The 19,476-nt window shown below is 45.2% G+C and overlaps 1 protein-coding gene across 2 annotated transcripts; it reads left to right on the top strand.

Moving 5' to 3' along the window:
* The first annotated feature begins 539 nt into the window (after positions 1 to 539).
* On the top strand, positions 540 to 11,132 carry NABP1 (nucleic acid binding protein 1). 2 transcript variants are annotated; one of them, XR_005602284.1, is made up of 7 exons: positions 540 to 850; positions 959 to 1,097; positions 4,141 to 4,212; positions 5,565 to 5,637; positions 5,908 to 5,974; positions 6,783 to 9,262; positions 9,339 to 11,132. XR_005602284.1 is itself a non-coding variant. In XM_039554680.1 (6 exons), exons 1-6 carry the CDS (start codon positions 760 to 762, stop codon positions 6,968 to 6,970), a joined length of 630 nt encoding a protein of 209 aa, XP_039410614.1. In that variant the 5' UTR covers positions 540 to 759; the 3' UTR covers positions 6,971 to 11,132. The 2 variants fall into 2 exon arrangements, 1 of the variants encoding a protein (XP_039410614.1); XM_039554680.1 differs by having other exon boundaries at positions 6,783 to 11,132.
* The last annotated feature ends 8,344 nt before the right edge of the window (positions 11,133 to 19,476 follow it).

Below are 19,476 nucleotides of genomic sequence, written 5' to 3'. Positions count from 1 at the left end.
CTAACAAATCTGTATTTTTTTTTAAATCCCAGTGAAGGAGGGCGGAACTACTGGGAGATCGCCCTCTGGGACACCTGAGACAACGCTCCTCTCGATGTTACAGCCGACGCTTAAAATGGCGTGGGAGGGCAGCGAGCCGCTCCCTTACTCTGCTGTGCCGCACCAGCCGCACTCGGGGCGCCGCGGGGCTGTTCCCCGGAGGGAAGTCAGTCGGCGGGCGAGGGGGTGAGGCAAGGTAGAGTGGGTGAGGGGAGGCATTAGGGGTGAGGCGAGGCAGAGCGAGCTGGCGGAAGACACGCGAAGAGGCAGCCCCGGCTCAGCAGCGGCAGCGCCCACAGAAGGAGAAGATGGCGGCGGCAGCGCTGGCCAATCAGCGGGCGGCGCCGGCTCGCGCCCGCCCGTTACCCAGTCCTGGCGCTCCGCGTGCCCCGGACTGTTCCATTCGCCGCAAGCACCCCTTCCCAGCTCCCGCGTTGGTGGCGCCCAGCCGGTATAAAGTGGAGCGCGGCGCACGTGTGCGCCTTAGTGCTGGCGGGAGAGGGAGGTGGGGTGGGTTCTGTGCCGGTAGTGTCGGTGTGGAGAGGGAGCGGTGGGGGTCGGGCGTGCCGCACAGTCACCGCACAGCCCCTCTGTGCTCGTGTCCCCGTCCCCTGTGAGGGTCGCCGGTGCCCCCCTGCCCGGCCCCGCGCTGCTTCTGCTCCCCCGCGGGATGCGGGCTCGGCCCGCCCCGCTAGCCCTCACCCCCGCGCCGGCCGCAGTATGAGCGCGGCGAGCGACACGTATTTTCTCATAAAAGACATAAAACCGGGACTGAAAAACTTAAATGTCATCTTTATTGTGCTGGAGATCGGTAAGTGGCGCCCGGCACGCCCCACCCCCGGGCCGCCCACGCGTGTCACGGCGGGCGGGGGGGGCCGGCGGCGCTGTGCCCCCCCCTGAGCCGCGCTTCTCCCCGCAGGGCGAGTCACCAAGACGAAGGACGGGCACGAGGTGAGGTCCTGCAAGGTGGCGGACAAGACGGGCAGCATCACCATCTGCGTGTGGGACGAGATCGGCGGCCTCATCCAGCCGGGGGACATCATCCGCCTGACCAAAGGGTGCGTACGGGGCCGCCCCGCGCCCGCCGGGCCGCGCAGCCCTTTGTCACCCGCGGGGCCCCTCCAGGGCCACGGGGCACACGGCTGCCCCCTCCGACCCTCTCCCTGTTACCGAGCCAGCGCCCTAAGGTCACTCGCCAAATTGAACCCACCTTTCCCAGGCCAGAACATGCCTAGTGTGAGTGTACAGGCTAGGAGGGGCTTGGGTTTGTAATGAGGACGTGGTGGTGAAGAGATTTGGGTTGGCTTTAGAATAGCTTCCTAGGAGAATACTTCTGGGGCAGGGGGGAATGCAACAGTCAGTCCTGGTCTGTAAATCGAGCAGGGGAAGTCCAAAGCATGTTCTTATTTTCCCAGCTAGTTCTTTACTCTGGCAGTGAGCTCCTTAATGAATGGAAGGGATGATTACATATCACGCAGAAAAGTTGCTTTTCATTGGAATGAGTTTAACAAAAATGACAGGCAGAGGAGAACCCTTTCAGTTTCACTGTAAGAATTCATGCTAGTGCTACACTGTAGAGTGTGTTAATTTGGTTAGGTGCAAATAATTTCTCAGAGGTAACTTAATGAGGAAAAAGGAACAAACCCAACCCCAAACTTATTGTGAGAAAGAATGTTAGAGTCAATCTGAAAATCCTTTTCCATGTCATTTAAATTGTCAGTAGCAAAGTTACAGGCACTTTGATTTGAGTTCTCCATGCCTGTTAGGTTACACTTTTAGAAATCCATTACACTGATCCTTTGGCCTACAGCAGTCCAGGACATGGTGGAACTGCAGTGTGTATAAGGTCCTGTTAATTTGTTTTTATGAAAAAGTAGGTGAAAGGTGACTCAGTGAGGCTGCTAACTGAGCTGCTCTTAAGTTGTTCATTTGAGTGTAATTCTCAGTTCTGGACTTAAATCGGATGACCCTTGCCACCAAAACTACAGCTGCTTCCTCCTATGCAAATGTCCTTTTACACGAAATGGGCTGACTCCTCAGCAGAGGTGGTTCTGGGGAACGCTGCTTGCGTGGAGAGCACGTGGAGTGCAGGGATGGGTGGAACTAAACCAGAGCTCTGGGCCAGCACAAAGCCTTGTGTGTAGATGACATTGAAACAAATTAAGAGCGATGCTGTTCAGCAGCGTTACTGTACTCCCCTCTGTGACTGGCTTACTGTAGCTGCTCTGGTGTTTCTGTGCAGCAAATGGGGAGTCATGGCATCCTCTAATGTGAAAAACTGAGCTTGGCTTGTATATATTAAATTTTTGAGCTGACATCACTATTTCTGGTGGGTGGCAAAGTCATGCCTTCATTTACATGAATTGCATGCTCCCTTAGGACTGCGGAGGGAGTGAAATGGCTAAAGCTAAATGCATTCTGGTTTGGCTCTCATCTTCAGAAAATTGCCCTCATGCTGGCATACAGGGTTCTCCAAGCACAATTTTAGATTTAAATAGAATTGAGTGTGTGATGCTGCCATTGCAAGGCAGGTGAATTTCAGCTCTGTAGGCTAATCTGACTTCATAGTGCAGAATGCCCTCTGATACAAGCAGAAAAGCTTATCCAGGCCCCCCCATGTAAACATGGTTTTTTTTTTCCCCCTTGCTGAATTTCAAGCTGCAGATGCATTCTTCTGGAAAAGCAGACACTGATGCTTACTTTTGTCACTGGGTGGTGAACCCATTTACAGGAAGCCATTATACTTAATATTTGTAAATTTGAAACTAGTGTTGGAGTTTAGTGCTTTATGCCCAGCTCTTTTTGAGATAAAAACAAATGCTTGCATACGTGGAATAACTTTATGCTGGGGGTTGTTAGTCACATGACTTGCTGGGTCTTTTCCCAGTAAATGTATGTTTGACTTATATTTATTGCTTGGTAGTGCTTTTCTTTTGTTTTCTGCCACAAGACTGCCCAGCTAGCTGGTGATTAAAGGTTAGGCAGTGAGGGAATCCTTAAAGTGAAAGGTAGCACTATGAAGTGAAGAACACTAATCCTGGTTCTGGGTGGAAAGCTCCCAAGGTGGTATGTGCAGTTACAGTGCCTGTGCTTTCCTGCTGGTGCTGAAGTATGGAGAAGGTTATCGCTGCACTGTCAGTGCTGTCCTCTCCTGCCAACCTGCCTCCTCCCTGGTGCCTCTTTAGGGCCCTGTGTGTGGCCGGATGTCTCCCAGTCTCAGCAGATAAGGCAAAGGGCAAGAGGAAGGTTTGTTATCTCTGTTCCACAGATAAACGTGGAGCGTAAGGAAGTGGTGACTTGTCCAGATTGGTGACTCCGCGAGTGCAATTGCTGAGGCTCCCTGTTCCTATGCTAGAAGGCACACATATTCCTTTTAACTCCATTGCTCTGTGCCTGTGTTTCTGGTCTGCATTTTCCTCATTCTCTACACATACGTGATGCCCCTCACCGAAGGGAACAATTACACAGAAAGTTTTGTATGGCTCAAATTTCAGTGCTTGAAGTCAAGTGCCACTATAAAGAATAGAGTGCACTCACACTGTCTTTGTAAGGGAATGTTCCTGCAATTGAAAAACTATGTCAGTGTGTTTCTATATGTCACTTGGAGTTTGGTGGCCAAACTCGTGCCTTTGAAAAGCCCAATCTGGTAAGGACCTATATTAAGAATGGAAGCACTTTTGATCATATGCATTCAGTAGCAGTTCTCCAGCAAGCAAAGGCGATTCTTCCTGGCTCCTGCTGAAAGCAGAACTGGGAGTTGTCACCGAATATAACACAGATACTGCTTTTGGCAAAATGCCTGTTCTCTGCAGGACAAGTCATAAGGGTTGCTCCAGTCAACAAAAGATCATCCAATTTCAAAATAATTGGCTGCTTTCCTGGAATTGTCAAGGGAGTCTGCTGAGCTTCCGATACCTTTTGCTAGAAGTAGTACATGGGGATCTATACAGCATTAGTGTTGGTGACATTGGGGGCCCTGGGAGTGTTTTTAGTCTATGCTGATCTGTAATACTTGCCAACTTCCTGGAAGATAGCATGCTTCCACTTCCTCTGTCAGCTCATTCACTAGGAAACCGCTTCACTTCTCCTTTCTTTGCCCAGGTACGCATCTCTGTGGAAAGGATGCCTGACACTTTACACGGGACGAGGAGGGGAGCTGCATAAAATTGGGGAGTAAGTATTGCATGTTCATACTTCCCTTCTCAGCAGAGTGTCATGGTAAGTATGAGACCTGGTGGCTCTTAGGAAATGAAATTTAGGGCAGCAAAAGTGTGTTCTCAGTTGGTCATGGATATAATGAGCTCTGACCCTCTCTGGACTGTAGGTACTTTGAGGAAAATCAGCTTCCATCATTGGCACCATGGAGGAGGAAGTGGATAAATGACAAGGGACTGAATCTGCACTGCTTACCTAGGCCTTATCTTGATTAACCACTTCATTTTGGTGGAAGCCTTTTGTATGTGTGTCATCCTTGAGGGACAGGCAATGCAGAGAAGGATGAGCAAGGTCATTCCAGTGAATCATATCCAAGCAGAAGCAAGCCTCATTAAGCCTGCTTTAAACTGCCCACAGACTGGGGCAACAGCTCCTGCCTAAGAACAAACATGAGTAACATACTTGAGCAACAGGAAAAATAGCAGCATTTTCTAACCAGAAGAGTACTTCCACTGTTGCACAAAGTGCTGTGGGAAACCTTACAGTCATCAGGGAAGTGGGGCTCTGGGGTTGCTACATCTCTTCCTGTATGGTTCAGAAATGCCCAGTGTTCAGATGGAATTACACAAAGAAAAATCTACAGATTCTCTTGTACAGAATTCTTTACCTCAGAGCATCACCCAGCTGGCTGGAGTGATGAGAGTCCTTATCTGGGTTGTGCCTCCCAGCAGCAGGTGGGAGCTCCACTTCTGCTTAACCACTCCAAGCAGTGCAATGATCCAGATCTTTCTTCCTCTATGCCATAATTTCCATGTGGTGAGTTGATGGGCCTATTCTGCCATAGTCTCCTTGAGTGGAAAAGGATGCTTTGAATTTCATTGCCTGTTTTGGACTCCTCTGTGCTGTTATTGTTAATGGGGTACTGCATAGCATGGGAGCATGTGGGAGTGTTTGAGTTTTCTCTAGAGGTGTAATGCAATCCCTGTCTGGGAGCAGGCTGGATGACTCAGTGCCTTGGGTGACCTTGTGAGTGGGCGCTGGACAAGATTGTGCAGCTGGAAGAGAGACAAAGGGAACCCTTTCATCACCTTCTGTTTTATTTAGGCCAGTTTACCTCCTTGAGTAAATGAATACTTGCCTCTGCTTGACTGAAATGCCCTCACCAGGAAGATGTGGCAGCCTCACCACAAGCCAATAAAGGGATCAAAGAGCCTTTTAATACCTACAGATATTCTCTGAACCATGGGGTCTGGATTAATTACTTCTAGGTGATGGGATGTGTCAAGAACATATGCTCTGTGAATTGTGGAGTTGAGAACTCTGTTAAAAAATGGCTTTAGAACTTCCTAATAATCCTAATTTCTTCCCAGGTTCTGCATGGTGTACTCAGAAGTGCCAAACTACAGCGAACCCAACTCGGAACACATTGGGCAGAACAAACTGGTATGTTAAACTTGTCTGAAGCTTCTGGCCTAAAGTGCTCTTTGTTCTGAGTATTTCACACTAGTCTGTGATCAGATGTGACTCTTCTGGTAAAATGGACTCAGTGATACATATCTTAAAATGAGCCAGTAATTGAAGTAGTAGATAAATTCCATGTGGAGCCACTGTAAGAACATGGGGGGGAAAAATCATCCCCTTTCTGTAAAAATGAGAATTTTCTTTCTCTGATCCATGTCTCTGTTTTTTTTTTTTTTTTAACTTTCTCTAAAGGCACAGGGTGAACAGAATAATATTTCTGCGTCAAGTGGTATGGGTACTTGTACTTTTGGGCCACTGGGTAAGTTTTTTTCAGTTTGTAAATGTGAAAAGACAAGAAGCACTTAATGGGAATAGAAATTTATTTCAAGGGTTCTCCATTCTTGGGATAAAAAAGTGTACTAGGCTCTAAAAAGTCATTCAGACAGGGGCCTGAACCTCAAGCATGTAAGCATGAACATCTCCTGAAACTGTTTTCAGGATTTCTTCGGTAGGAGAGAAGGACATGAGAATATTTGGGGTCCCTATATCACGTAAAGGGTCTTGACTAACCTTTGTTTTGATGCTTCCAAAAAGTTTTTGCACGACTTGAAATTCTGCTTTTTTAAACTTCCTGAGACACTGGCTTTAAAAATGACTTCAGTCTTGCTAGACACCATGGCTTTCCTGCCAGGTTAGCTCCCGAAAATGGCAGTGGTGGTAATCTGAATTCCAGTATTTGACTTATCCAGATAATTTTGTGCTGTATTTAAACATAGAATCTTAAATATGAAAATGCTTCAAGGTCTTGAACAGGTTAAGCTGAGAGGGAACCTTAGTTCTGGCCTGGCTACACAATGCCCGTACTCAGTAGCTGGTGTTCTAAAGCTACTATTGTGACCCTTCTTGCTTTAGCTGAGAAAGTGGTGTAGGAATGAAGGGAAGGTAGTTTAGGAGAGGAAGGGTAAGCTGTGGTTTGGGGTCTTGCAGTGTCAGAGAGGCTTTTCTTTCTGGTCTTCAGGGTTTGGTGGTTCCTGCAAACTCCATGTATTCCCTATTGCTAAACTTATGTAAGGAATCGGTGATTTCAACCCATGGAACTCGTGATAACCTTTCTTCTGTCTTTTTAGGAAATGGTTTACAAACTGGACCTGAAGCAAGTGGATTTCCGTTCACGTATAACCACGGCCACATTTATGCAGGTAGTGGGAGAGGCAATGGACGAGGACCTGTAAATCCAGCACCAGCTAATAGTGTTCAGCCTCTTCCCCCTGCTGTCAGTAATGGGAGGGACCCACGCAGGGCCTTTAAAAGATGACTATGCCAAATGTGGTTGTACAGCTTGCTTAAACTCTACACTCTACTTGAACACTTACTGCACTTTTATTTATAGTTAACTGTGAACCAGTTTGTCCTTTGGTTTTTTTTTTACCTTTTGGTGTATGGAGCAAACTTGATGTGATCTATTTCTTGTTTTGCATCAGGGAAGCACAGTGAGTCTTCCCCATACGTAAAGGGGGTAGGGGGAGAAGGTGGATAGAAGGAAGTAAGAGTCACATGTGGAAGTGTCTCAGTTAAAACTTGGTGCCCTTTGCTAAACAGAAGAAAATTTCAGTTACATACATGTATTTCTGTTTCTGTTGGTCAGCCATGTAGCCTTAATAGGTCTACTCTGTCCTGTGCACGTGTGCATTGACTTCCATTAGGGAAAATGGGAGCTCTTCCTATTGGAAGAGAAACAAAGGGGAAGAGCAAAAACTCTGGTGAGCCAGGTGTCCTGGGAATGAATATGGCTTGTAAAAGCAATAAGTGTAAGGAAATGGTGGTGCCAGACTAGTGGTGTCTCTGGAATCAGGGAAGGGGTAACTTGGAACAAAGCTGCAGATGTGGTGAGTGTCTTGAAGCTTGGTTCTGGTTCCAGGAGGGTGTACACTACTTGAAAAATCCTCTAAACACCATTATCACTGTCAAGGAAAGTGATACTGATTTTTGCTTTGGATAGAAGCTTGGATATTCGTTCTTGCTTTGCATGAGATAGCAGAATAGGAGGACCTAAATTCAGACAGTGTTTGGGAATATGCTTTTTGTAGTCACTCCTTGTGTAAAAGCCCAAGGTTACTTTTCAGGAGTCTGAATTTCCAGGAGTGGACTGTTCTCAAATGCTGCATTACCCACCTCTTCAGTGAGTCTGCCTACTCCTCCTTCCTCCATTCACTTCATTCCAAATGAATTATGTATTAGATTAAGCTGTGTATGTGGATCGCAGAGGTACTGGCTGAGCACACAGCTGCACTTCTGATGCTGTTAAGCTTTCCTTCCTCTGTTTTATATGAAATATGAATTATCCCTTGAAGAGCCCCACAACCTCCGTGTCCTGGGGGGCAAATAGCTGGTTTTATTTCTGAGATCACAAATGCCTTGACTCTAGATGAGAGTCCAGTGCCATATTTCAGATCAGGTTCAAAAACAACTCAGAAACTGAGGTGTCATACTGGATTCATCTGTTTAACTCTTCTTAACTGACCTCTCAAATAAAAAAAAATTGCACTAACCACATCAAAAACAAATCTAACTTTCTTTCTGTCAAGCCATAAAGACTTCATGACAAAAGGCTGTTTCTGAATTGTGAATTGTCTCTGTGGTCATTCATGTTGTTTGAATCTACCACTGTGTTACTAATGTTTACAAGTTGTTTACATTTGATACTTTTTGCTTTTGGTACTCTGTCATGATTTGTTTAAATTTGCTTCTAATTGGTGCAAGTTCCTTGCTTGGTGTGAAATACTGAAGTTCGTTTGAAATGCAAGCATCAGCAACAACAAACTTCTGAAGGGAGGTTTAGAGAGACCTGTGTGCCCAGACACCTGAGGGCTGTTTGTCTCTAATCTGGTAAAGTGCTTTCCTGGTACTTGCAGGTGGAACTAGTGAAACTTGTTTTGGACACAAGAGGGTGGCATGCTTCAGGAGTTCCCCTCTGGGTGCTGCTGTGGAAGAACAGTGCTCACTGGTGAAGCAGAAAGTGTGCAGTCACTTCTGGGGAAATGGTGTAAGGAGGCGACGTGTAACTCAGGGACTTTTAAATTGCTTACTTGTTTAAATAAATGTGATGTATAGTCTAGAGGCATGGACAACCTCTTCTGCAATGTTGCTTTAAGACATTTGATGTGCTTGTGAGAAGGAAGCCAAGAGGACTTCTAGACCTGGGAAGTACCTGTGATGTGTTCCAGAGGTACATAAGATGTAAGTATGGTGTGAGAGCCACGCTGCCCAGTAGTAGCTGTAAAGTTAGCAAGTGATATGTGCAGGTGATTGCATGTTGGGGACTATCCCTCATGTGGATCTTAAGTCCTGGTGGTCTTCTCTGTGGCATAAAGAAGTTAAAATCAAGGGCAACCCTGTGTTAGTGTGTGCTGAGGTGCCTGATACTTGTAGCTCTATGCATCTGAGCTTTTATTAAGCTAATAAACAGAATACTTGTTCACAAATTCCAAGTGAAAATTGAGATGATTAATGCTAATAAGTGGCCTAAAATTAAAACCCTGCAGTCAAGTGGATGATTGATGTGCAGTCGGGAGGAAAAAAGCAAGAGACTGGTCTTCATGTTCTCAAGGTTAGTAGCATTCCTGCTTTCCTGTTTCTTATATGAAACTGTTGCAGTTTATTAATAAATTTTTACTTCTTTGCAGGGGAAATCTGTGCCCTGAAATGGACATGGACTTAAATATAATAATTTTTCAAGGTCCTCTGATCTTCCACTGAACCTATGACAAAGTTGTTTCCCTCAGAGGTGTCAGTGTCAAGATAGTGAGCTCTCAGCTTGCAGAGGAATCTGGGAGCCTGCCTTACAGCTGTTGGGATTATACCACCTCGGTTCACAGAGACACACATGCATCTCTCTATGCAAACAAGCAGTGGTGAACAGCTGACATTAAAAGGCAGTTCACAGGTGCCCAGGGGTTAGGTCAAGGGAGTCTCTTCACAGATGTCTTCCTATTAAAGGTTAGGCTGCACTTAGGGTAGTCTCATTCTGGATAATTTCCAAAGGAAGGAGGACACTGGAAGGTGTTCATGTATCCAGGCACAAAGTGCACAGTGCTGAAGTCCAGCTGACTAGCCCCCATACACCTGAATCACAAGATGCCCGGTTCTCAGCACCCACCAACAGCTCCCCCTCTCTCACCTGCCCCAGCACCAGGACTGATGGCAGACTGCAGCAAAGTGGCAGTGGAAAGAGTGCTGCTGTATTTCTGCTGCTGTCATCTATGTAGTTTTTCTGCCCATCCTCTGCATGAGTCTTTTCCCCTGATTCAAAAGTGGCAAAGCAGTTTTGTACTGTGAAATACTGTCCTAACTTTGGGCACAGGGGAAAGTCATACACTCCGTGTCCACGGTGAAAAGGGGAAGGTGCTGTAAGAACAAATATAAGTGCTGGACCAAGTGCTGCATGTGAAATGTAATCTGCCTTCACAACTCGTTTAATTAGCTTTGGCCATAACTTGGAACTGGCAGGTTGCAGTCCTGTGCTCTCCAAATAATGCTGCTCTTCAGCATCACAAATCACAGGAACGGTGTCTGCAGTGAATGCTGCTTCTGCAAAGCTGTGATGGGTGGTACAAAACACCTTTTATACCTCAGTGCAGTGTCTGCACAGACACCCCCCTTGGCAGCATTGCAGGGCTGTACACCATGTTCTCTGGAAGGGGAGTGTTCAGTAGACAGGTGCTGAAACCCCTTGTTTTTCATAGACATTAAACCTTGTGTTTTGTAATGACCTGGCTGCTATGGCCGTCTTCTGCAGCTCATGTACGTACTCCCAAAACAAGGGATCTTTTCCCCACCAGAAGGCAATTTTCTTCAGAAGTTCCTGAAGTGCTTTTATAGGACTAGGAATTAGTAAATGCAATGGGGTTTGGAGTGTTCCTGGGGAAGTCTCCTGGGCTCCTTCATGGCCCATGTATTTTCACCTGCCAGGTTGTTCCCTTGCTTCTCAAGTGCTTGTAGCTTTGCCCAGTCAGACACTTTGTTCTTAGCCCCTGAGCCAAGCAGTTATTTGCACTGCGTGTGTGGTGTCCAGCGCTGCTTTCCCACGGGAGCCCGGGAGGTGCCTTGTCTCCCTGCAGCCCTTGCCGGTGGCTGGCTCAGGAGTTGCAGTCCGTTAATTTGGGGAATTACCCCTCAGTCCAGCACCTGTGCATGCTCCTGAGGAGGCTGCAGGGCTGTGACTGCCCAGCCCGGGGCTGATGAGCTCTGGTGATGACCCCAGTGGAGCTGTGCCCCAGCCAGGTGCTCCCCTGGCTGTGCAGTGCTGCGGAGTGAGCCTGGCCCTTCCTGCTGAGGAGCACAGGGGCCCCAGGCGTCCCAGGAGTTCATTAAGAGATGCTCTTTCTGACTTCAGCCTTAGTCATGCTACTAAGTCCTTTATTCTTGATTCCAGAGAATGTGAAATTGTTATGGCTCTTTATAGGGACTCTGCTTTTTAATTTATTCTGTGATGGACATTTGTGTGTGTGTGTGTGTGTAACTGGGATGAGAAGATTAATCCAAAACAAGCTGTTGATTAAACTGCTAGAGTTCAAAGGGATTAGGAAAAAACTTTGGAAGTGACTAAGGGGAACTCTTAAGGACTTAATTTAGGGTTTTTAATTTCTCAAAGTTGCTGATGGTTTTTTTCTCATAAAGAAAACAATGCAGTTGTAAGAGCTTCATCTAAAACTGCCCTCCCACACCCCCAGCTGATAAAGACTGACTGGATTTGTACTTGTCCTAGGAAGTAAGATTAGGGAAGGAGGAAAACATCAGGATGTAGCTCAGAGAAGAAAATTCTTGTGCTCTAAATGTACCTTCAGAGCTAAACGTTTCCTTGTTATACAAGTTTAAATGGGATGGTATCTGCTGTGTAGAGTGGATTATAGGGCTGACTGCCTGCTACATGTTAAATACATTTGCATATAAAAGACAAAATTGGTTAATACGCCATCAACTGCGACTCCACAGGAGCACAGTTGTAGTGTGTCAGCAGAGCCCTCTGCCAAGCTTTCTTTGGGTTCATGTCCGGAGGGTGAAATGGCTTTGCAAAGTACTGGACAGCTATTTGGGAAATTTGGAACCATGCTTGTCCAGCTCTTCCTATGTCCCATGGGGGTCAGTGGGAGATCCCATCAACTTCAAGGATAATTTGGATCAGGTCCTGTGCAGGCAGTAGTTTCTCATCTGTAAAACTGGGATAAAGTGGTAGTGCAGATCTGTCAGATGCTAAATTAATAATTTAGGAAGACGCTGGATGGTGTGGAAAAGCTGAAAACCACACCCAATATGTAGAGTTCTTTCTTTCTAAATCAGGAAACTCTTAAAAATATGTGTTTCTGAGTCTGGATCCTTTGTAGTTAGATAATTGGGCTTGCCCTTTTGGATTTGCTCTTTTTTTTGTCCAGTGGTGCCAAGTGCTGCAGTTCTGTGCCCAAAACTGCAGCAAAAGTGACCTGTGCGACTGGGAGGGGCTGCTGCTTTCCTGGGCCGTGCCTGCCAGGGCAGGGGTGGGGGATACCCCAAATCCCGGTAGCTGGAGGATGCCATGGCAAGGCCTGTAGCAGAAGGGCTGGTGGGGCCCAGCAGGGCTCTGACTGGTGACTTTGGTACCTGTGTTGTGGGTAAATTTTTGAAAGAGTTGGACAATAACTGTCTGGAGTGGCTTAGGGAGAGGGGGAGTTGATTCTGGTGTGGGACAAGTGTGAAGATACATTAAATGACCTCCTCTAGCTGGCTCCACCATTCTTTTCTATGATTTATGCATTAGCTTAATTTTTGTAATTTCCTTCTTCCTAGCTTGATTAATACTAAATTTAATTTTCTATAATCAACTTGAGCATGTAACTTGGAGAGATGAGGTTTAGGCTGATTGCAGTAAAAATCTACCTATCCAGCCTAGATTGAATAAAGCAAAACTATTTTTATCTCTAAATTATGCAATATTTTCATGGAGCTCTGCAGCCTACTTATATTTAACCTTTGAAAGGAGTGCTCTATTTTTTCAGATCACCTAATGCAAACTTTGCAAATGCGTTTTTTAATTATGAGAAATCCACCTGCATGCCATCAACCAAATTATTAGTGAGGCAGAGAAGGATAACCAATAGTGCTGTCAGACTTAAGGTGAATATGAAAAATGTTTAAATGCCGAGAGCAGAAGTTGCCAAGAAATAACTTTAAACACCAGGTGCTGAGGAACAAATTAATATGACTTACTTTATTTTTAGAAATAGTGAGTTGAGGCCTGATGCAGGTAAACATTTCTATGTGCAGCAGCAGCGCTTGGCTATGCAACAGGACCAACAAAATCAACACAACCTTCTTCTAGAAGAAAATAAAATATCTATTTTAGTTTTTAAAAGCCTTAGGTAGGGAGAGAAAGAGAACTTCATAAACTCTACTATTTTTAAGTCTCTGGTGAGCTGTTGTGCTGTTGCTTATCAGAGCTGTCTGTGATGTGGGTTGGGATGACCTTGAAGTAAGAAACTTCTGTGCAAAAGCCATTCTTTCAAGTGCTTCCCTAGAATGCCCAGTCTGGTTTCATTTTGGCTATGCTTTACTGATGGCAGGGCCCATTGCTAGGGACAGTGAGTCTAAATGTTCTTGCTGAGCTTATTTTCCCCAGTAGTATGGGGAGTCAGAGGTAATTTCTAGATGAAGTGGGACCCAAACCATCAGTAAGTCAGTATCATGAAGCCAATTAGAAGGATGTGTCAGCTCGGGAAAATTGCTGCAATAAGCTTCCTGTAGTTTTTTTAGCCAAGAGGATTTGCGGGAGCTCTCTGTGCAACTTCATCAGTGTTGGACCTGAAGGCATAAGGCACAAAAATCTGAGTCTTTCTAGTAGATGTAAATGTCTGGAAGCCACACTGGAAAAAAGAGGTTCATTGATCATGGTTGTTCTGTTGGATGTCTGGTGACTGGGAAACAAGAACTGATAGTAGATCTGTAATTACCTTGTGTTTTTGGGGATATGCTTCAGCAGTCTGTTGTCACTGGGCTAATTGTGATTTAGTTTGGGTGGTATGAGCAAATGGCTGTGGCTGCTTTGATGACCAAAGCTGGTAAGGCTTCTTCTTCAGTCCAGGCACGCAGGTGGCCCCTGAGGAATCAGCTTAAGGGATTATCTTCAGGTGCTGTGTGTAGCCTGTGACCAGAAGTAACAGCCTGTCAGAGGGCCCCAGCTGTCAGCAGGGTGATGCACAGGAGGAGGCCTCCACAGGAAAGTATTTTTAGGTACCACAGGTCTTATCTTCCAAAAATATTTGGTTCTCTCAGGATATGAGGGCTCTGGGTTTGGTTTTGTTTTTTTTTGGTTTTTTTTTTTTTCTTGTAAAGTTGAGAGCTGCCTGCTGTGCAGCTCTGTGGTTTCTTTGACTGTCTTCTTTTTTACCTGTCCTGAGAAGATCTTCTCAGTGGAGGTGCTCACCTGGTGTCCTGCTGAGCCTTCTCTGCCTGTTGTTTACCTTGCCTTGGGAGTACTCGCACTGTTGCTTGTGCCAGTGCTCGACTTCTTCTCGTTTGTCTCTAACATGTTATTACTCTTTGGGTGTTTGACAGGTCTGTCTCATTATTTCTGCTTGTTCCAGCTCCTTTCTGTATTACCAAAGTAATTTACAGCCCTGCCCAATTAGAGCCCCTGTTTCCCTCCCCAGCTGGGTGTGAAATTGCCTGCCCTCAAGAATAACCATGATCTTACTGCAATCCCATTGATGGAATCTGCTGAGGCTGGAGAAGGTGTTTCATGCATCACTGTAATGAGTTGTTCACAGCTCCCCATGTGCTGGGCTTCAAATTCAGCCTTTCAAAAGGCTTTGATAGAGAAGAAAGGATCATTTTTTTCCTGACTGCTGCAAATGAAAAAGCTTCTCACTTGGGAGTTGTGGGTCATATTTATGGAAATGGGGAGAGCGGTTGCAATATTTATGGCAGTTACAGAAGAGCTTGAATCTATATTTTATTGATATGTATTTACGTGCCCACAAAAATCTCATTGCACAGTAGTTGAGAGAACTTTATTTAGATTTAGTATTTTGAAGTCATTTTTTAGTGCTTCTTTATTATCCATGGAGTGCGAGATCCAATATTTCAAGTAGGACTGTCACCAAACAGCCGGAGGTTTTTAAAAGATTTTTATTTTACATAAAGATAAATGTTGAAGCCACATTTTTCAGAGGCACCATCTGTTCTGTGTTGACCTTAATTTTCTGGATGAGTGCTTTTCTTCAAACATTTAAAGTCTTGTCTACATTTCATTTGGTTGGGAGTGTTTAGGTTATTTGTTGAACAGGAAATCAGATATTCAGAATGCAAACACACCATTACGTTGCAAATTATTCCCTTTGTATAATTTAGCAAACGGCTTCGTAAATACTCTGCAGACTTGCTGGGGTAGCTCTGTGCCTCTGGCATCTGGCGGGTTGGCCCTGCGTGGAGCTGGATTTCTTTGGAATGTCACCGTCATGCCTTGCACTGGGCAGTGGGGTGCAGAATGCCGAGGGAGAGCTGTGGAGTAGCTTTTAATGGATAGTTTGTGGGAGCAAGGGTTGGGTAAGGATTTCTTGGTTGGCTTCATGGCCTTGGAAGGATTTGCTGTCCAACAAACAACAATATCTGATCCTACTAAAAAGGGAACACTAAAATAGCTGTATGACTGCATATGCATTGTTCCCACAGGGCAATACTCCCCTTTCTTCCTTCAAATTCTTTTTGCTTTCATGTCTTCAGCTGAAATGGGTTTATAGATTATTTTTGCCTTCCTTAGCCTCTGGCCTTGCTCTGTGGCTTGTCTGAACTTCTGTGGCTCCAGCGGTTCAGCTGTTTGTTACTCTGCCATTTCCAAGGGCTTTCAGGACCCTGCCTGTCTGTTCCTTCTCTCCTGTGTCAGCTCTGTGCCTTGCCCTATCCAAAGCTTGTCCCTTATCATAAAAACTTCTTGGCACCACCTGTCCCTGTCCCTTCCAGGGGGCTGTGGCCTAGGCCTGTCCAGCTGAATGTCAGGTGTTCTCTATTGATCTGTGGTCGATCTGGGCTAACGCTGGCCTGCAGCAGCAACTATTTTAGTGACAAAATGTTCTCTTGGCAGAGACAGTAACTTCTTTGTGGCTTTGGATTGGAGGTGAGACCATAATCCTGCTCTTATATGGCTTTTTAGTTTTAATTTAGGATCTCCTTTTGCCCCTGCAAAATGCAGAGTGATAGTGAGACTTTTTTTCCTTCAGAGTATGGTTTTGGAAGTAAAACTTATGATGTGGTAGAAAAAGTGTTACAATATAAATTTTTTTGTGTGTGTGTGCTTCCAGAAATTCCCGGAGGGGAAAGCTGTAAGGACTGCACTCTTTTAAATTAACCAGCTGGTTTCTTTACAGCTCTGCTATGTAAGTGCCGAGTAAAGCCCATTTCAATGAGGTGCCAAGATATGAGGGAAAAGAGCTGAACAAACAACAAAATATCTGCTTAAACCAAGGCTGAGCTGTTCTGAATACCAAAGCCTGGAGTCTGTCTCACCAGACTGGCTGTATTTGGAAATACCTATTCCTATCGCAATTTTTGAGGGAAGTGATGGATAGGGAGGCAGAAGGAGCGACTGCTGGACTTGTGGTTTGTGCTAGTGGCTGTTTGCCATCCCAAAAACCGTATCGTGCTCTGGTGCTGGATACTTAGAAGGTTTTTAGATGTTCATGGGGTATGTGAGGCCCTGTGGAGAAAGGCAGTGCGTGGCCAGGGCAGAGGAGGCAATGGGTCAGGCCACCTGCTGTTCTTCCTCCTCACCATGCCCAGGGCACCAGGAGTCTCTGCTGGGAAGTGGGGATGTCAGTCTCACTTCAACTCCAGGATCTTTTCCTAATCTGTGCTATAAAATAATTAAATCTAGGGTGGGTAAGTTTTGCCTCTCCTGGTTATCTCTAGCATCTAGATTTGTATCTTTTTTTGCAAGGACAGAAGTCATTAATACTGGAGAAAACAAAGTCTGCTCTCCTTTTACCATGGAAATAAATGTTTTTCTACTTCTGAAAAAGCACTGAGTCCTGCAAACGGAAAATGAGAGTGGTTTGAGTTGTTTTGAGACTATGACTATAAAATAAGGCAAATTGCACATCTCTAAGCAGATGAAGAGTAACTTACCCTGAAGAACCCTGAAGTACCCTATCATCCTGCACCTGTGAGATGGGCCCTTTCAGAAGGGAAGGTATCTGGCTTAACTGCCAGAAGGTCAGCTCTTCATTATTACTGTAATTAATCTCAGGTGATCTTTTTTATCTACTCAGCAGAAAGAGCTGTTGCAGAAACTCATTAAAAGCATGACTTTAGTAGACAGCAGAGTAGGGGGTTGTTCTTGGGCTCTCCCAGGGGTGGGTGAGACTCAGAAATAGCACAATGGGCTGACAGCAGCATTTAGGACCTCAAATGCCATTCTAGGGTAGCTTGAAATATCTGAGCTGTCAAAAAGTTGGACTGTGCACTTGATGTGGAAGTTTTGGGCAATCTGGTGGCATCCTAGTGTGCTGCTAACTGCCCTGGCAGCAGTCCCCCTTTCATGGGCATTCCCACTCGAGGGTCACAATCAAAATTGGAATGTTCCAAGACAGAGCCCGGTTTTGCAGCTGTTGGGGACTATGGCAGCAGCAGGGGTAAGTGAATGAGCAACAGCTGTGTTGTTTTCATAACAGATCTACGTTAAAAACAGTATTTCTCTCTCTCCAACAGAAAAATACTTAATTTTACAAGACAAAGATCTGGGGTTTTTTTCCTATGCATCTGACTTTCTAAAATTGGCTAAGAAAGCACCTCACTTCAGTAGCATTGTGGTAGAATAAATTGCTTGGTGCGTGTTCATAATGTTTCTTCTGGTAGTTCTGTAGCATGAAGTTTGTGAGGGTTTGAACAAATAATTCTTTTGAGCTAAAAAAACTAACTTTCATGTGACTTGAGGAAGGCATTCTGCAAGTACTGCCTTTGTTTTGATATCATCATATCTGGACCACGTGAGTGTATTAGAGGTGACCAAAAGCTCTGTGACTTGCTGGGCAGCAAGTTAAATATGAAGTCACTGTAAAACTATTTGGAAGACTACAACTTTGTTTCTTGGGTTGAAACTTAAGTAGTTATCCATGGGAATGTCCGAACCATCACCACCATGTGATTTTAGATATAAAAAAATAAGTGTTGTGAATCTAGGCGGCAATATGCTTTTCACTGGCACATAAGGATAGGTTATTACCTAACAAAGGCAGCTCCATCCACTTCAAATATGGCATCACCCTCCCCGAAATCTGTGCTCACATTTCATTGCTAGTACTTTTATGTTTTGTGGTGAAATCCAATGCCATGCTGTCTGTTTAATTTTTGAGGGAGTCTGTCTCTCATGGTGAAACTCTGATGCTGAAAAATCTACTAGAAAACTGGTGGGTCATGTGGGGAAGCAGTACTGATGTTGCTTTTGTTTGTCAGGGTGAAACAAGGTGTTCAATACCGGGAGATTTTGTGTATTTCTGGAATTTTGTGTGTATGACTGGGCTAACCCCAATATGCAGATCAGGAAGATGAATTGACAGGCAAGGGACAGCTGAAGGTTGTCAGTGGGAGGTTCACAGGGAGGTTATTAAGGGCTGCAGAGAAGGCAAACACAAGCTAATGGGTTTTGATTCTTCTAGTCTGCAGCAAGAAAAGAAACCTTCACCCAGTCATAGCCCTGCCACTTGGTTGCAGCACCCTTGATGAGAAAACAAACCCACAATTTGCCAGATGGTGCTGGCTGCCCGGGTCTCACCTGTCTGCTGTGAAGGCTCTGCCTCAGCAGGTACTCTGGTCTCTCCCCAAGGGCTGCAGCCTCTCTCCTCGCTGGGCTGGGGCAGCACAGATCTCCTGGGGCTCCCACTACTCAAAAAAAAAAAGCTTCAAAATGACTACTTGATGTTTGGAAGAAACAGCGAGGTTGGTCTCCTGGGCTTCTGAGAACTGTTTTCATATTCACTTCTCACAGTAAACAATTAAAATTGCTACTTTGTTCGTATCCATAGCTTTTATAAAGCAGGCTCCTCTTTAAGGAAATTGCCACAAACCCACATGTTCATAAGCCAAGTGTCATTTTTCCTTATTAGAGCTTGCTATTATCCCATGTAATCTCTGAATTATAACTAATGAATATATCTGCACTTAATTACTGAGCTAGCTACAGGTGAGAAGTTTATTTTAAATGAGATTTTTGTTTGATGGGAATGAGTGGGTTCTTCAAATGGCCTATTCTTGCATTCAGAATTTTTTACTGAGAACTGGGTATTCTAGTGATGTAGGTTGTGGTTTGTTTTCTTGTTTTTTTTCCAGATAAAATGCAAAATGTAATGTGTGGTAACTTGGCTGACTGCTCAGGAGTGAAGAATGCTGTTTGAGAAGAGGCTTCCAGTGTTCTACTAGGATTCCCAAATGTAAGAAACTCACAGTGCAGACACTAGCATAGAGATATTTGATGCTTTGATAGCAGTGATGTGGCAATAAAGTCAGTGCTTGGAAGCTGGACATGTGGGAGAGATACCCTGTGTCTCTAGTGTGTCAGAAAGCCCCAGAACAGTGTACAGGTGCAGCTTGTGGGCAGCCCCAAATGATGTTAATTCCCTGCACAAGGGATTCTGATCTAACGCAGGCTGGTCCTGCTGTGCCATGAACCATTTTCTCCCTGGCCTAGCTGGCACTGTTGCTTGGAATACTCCAACCAAAATCTGAGAGAGAAAAGGATGTCCCTTTTGCTGGTCTTGGTGAGACTGATGAGCGGTACATTCTCACTATAAAATTGGTGTCACA

This window comes from Corvus cornix, chromosome 7 (assembly GCF_000738735.6).
Source record: "Corvus cornix cornix isolate S_Up_H32 chromosome 7, ASM73873v5, whole genome shotgun sequence".
Taxonomy (NCBI): domain Eukaryota; kingdom Metazoa; phylum Chordata; class Aves; order Passeriformes; family Corvidae; genus Corvus; species Corvus cornix.
This window is presented reverse-complemented; position numbering and strand designations above follow the sequence as displayed.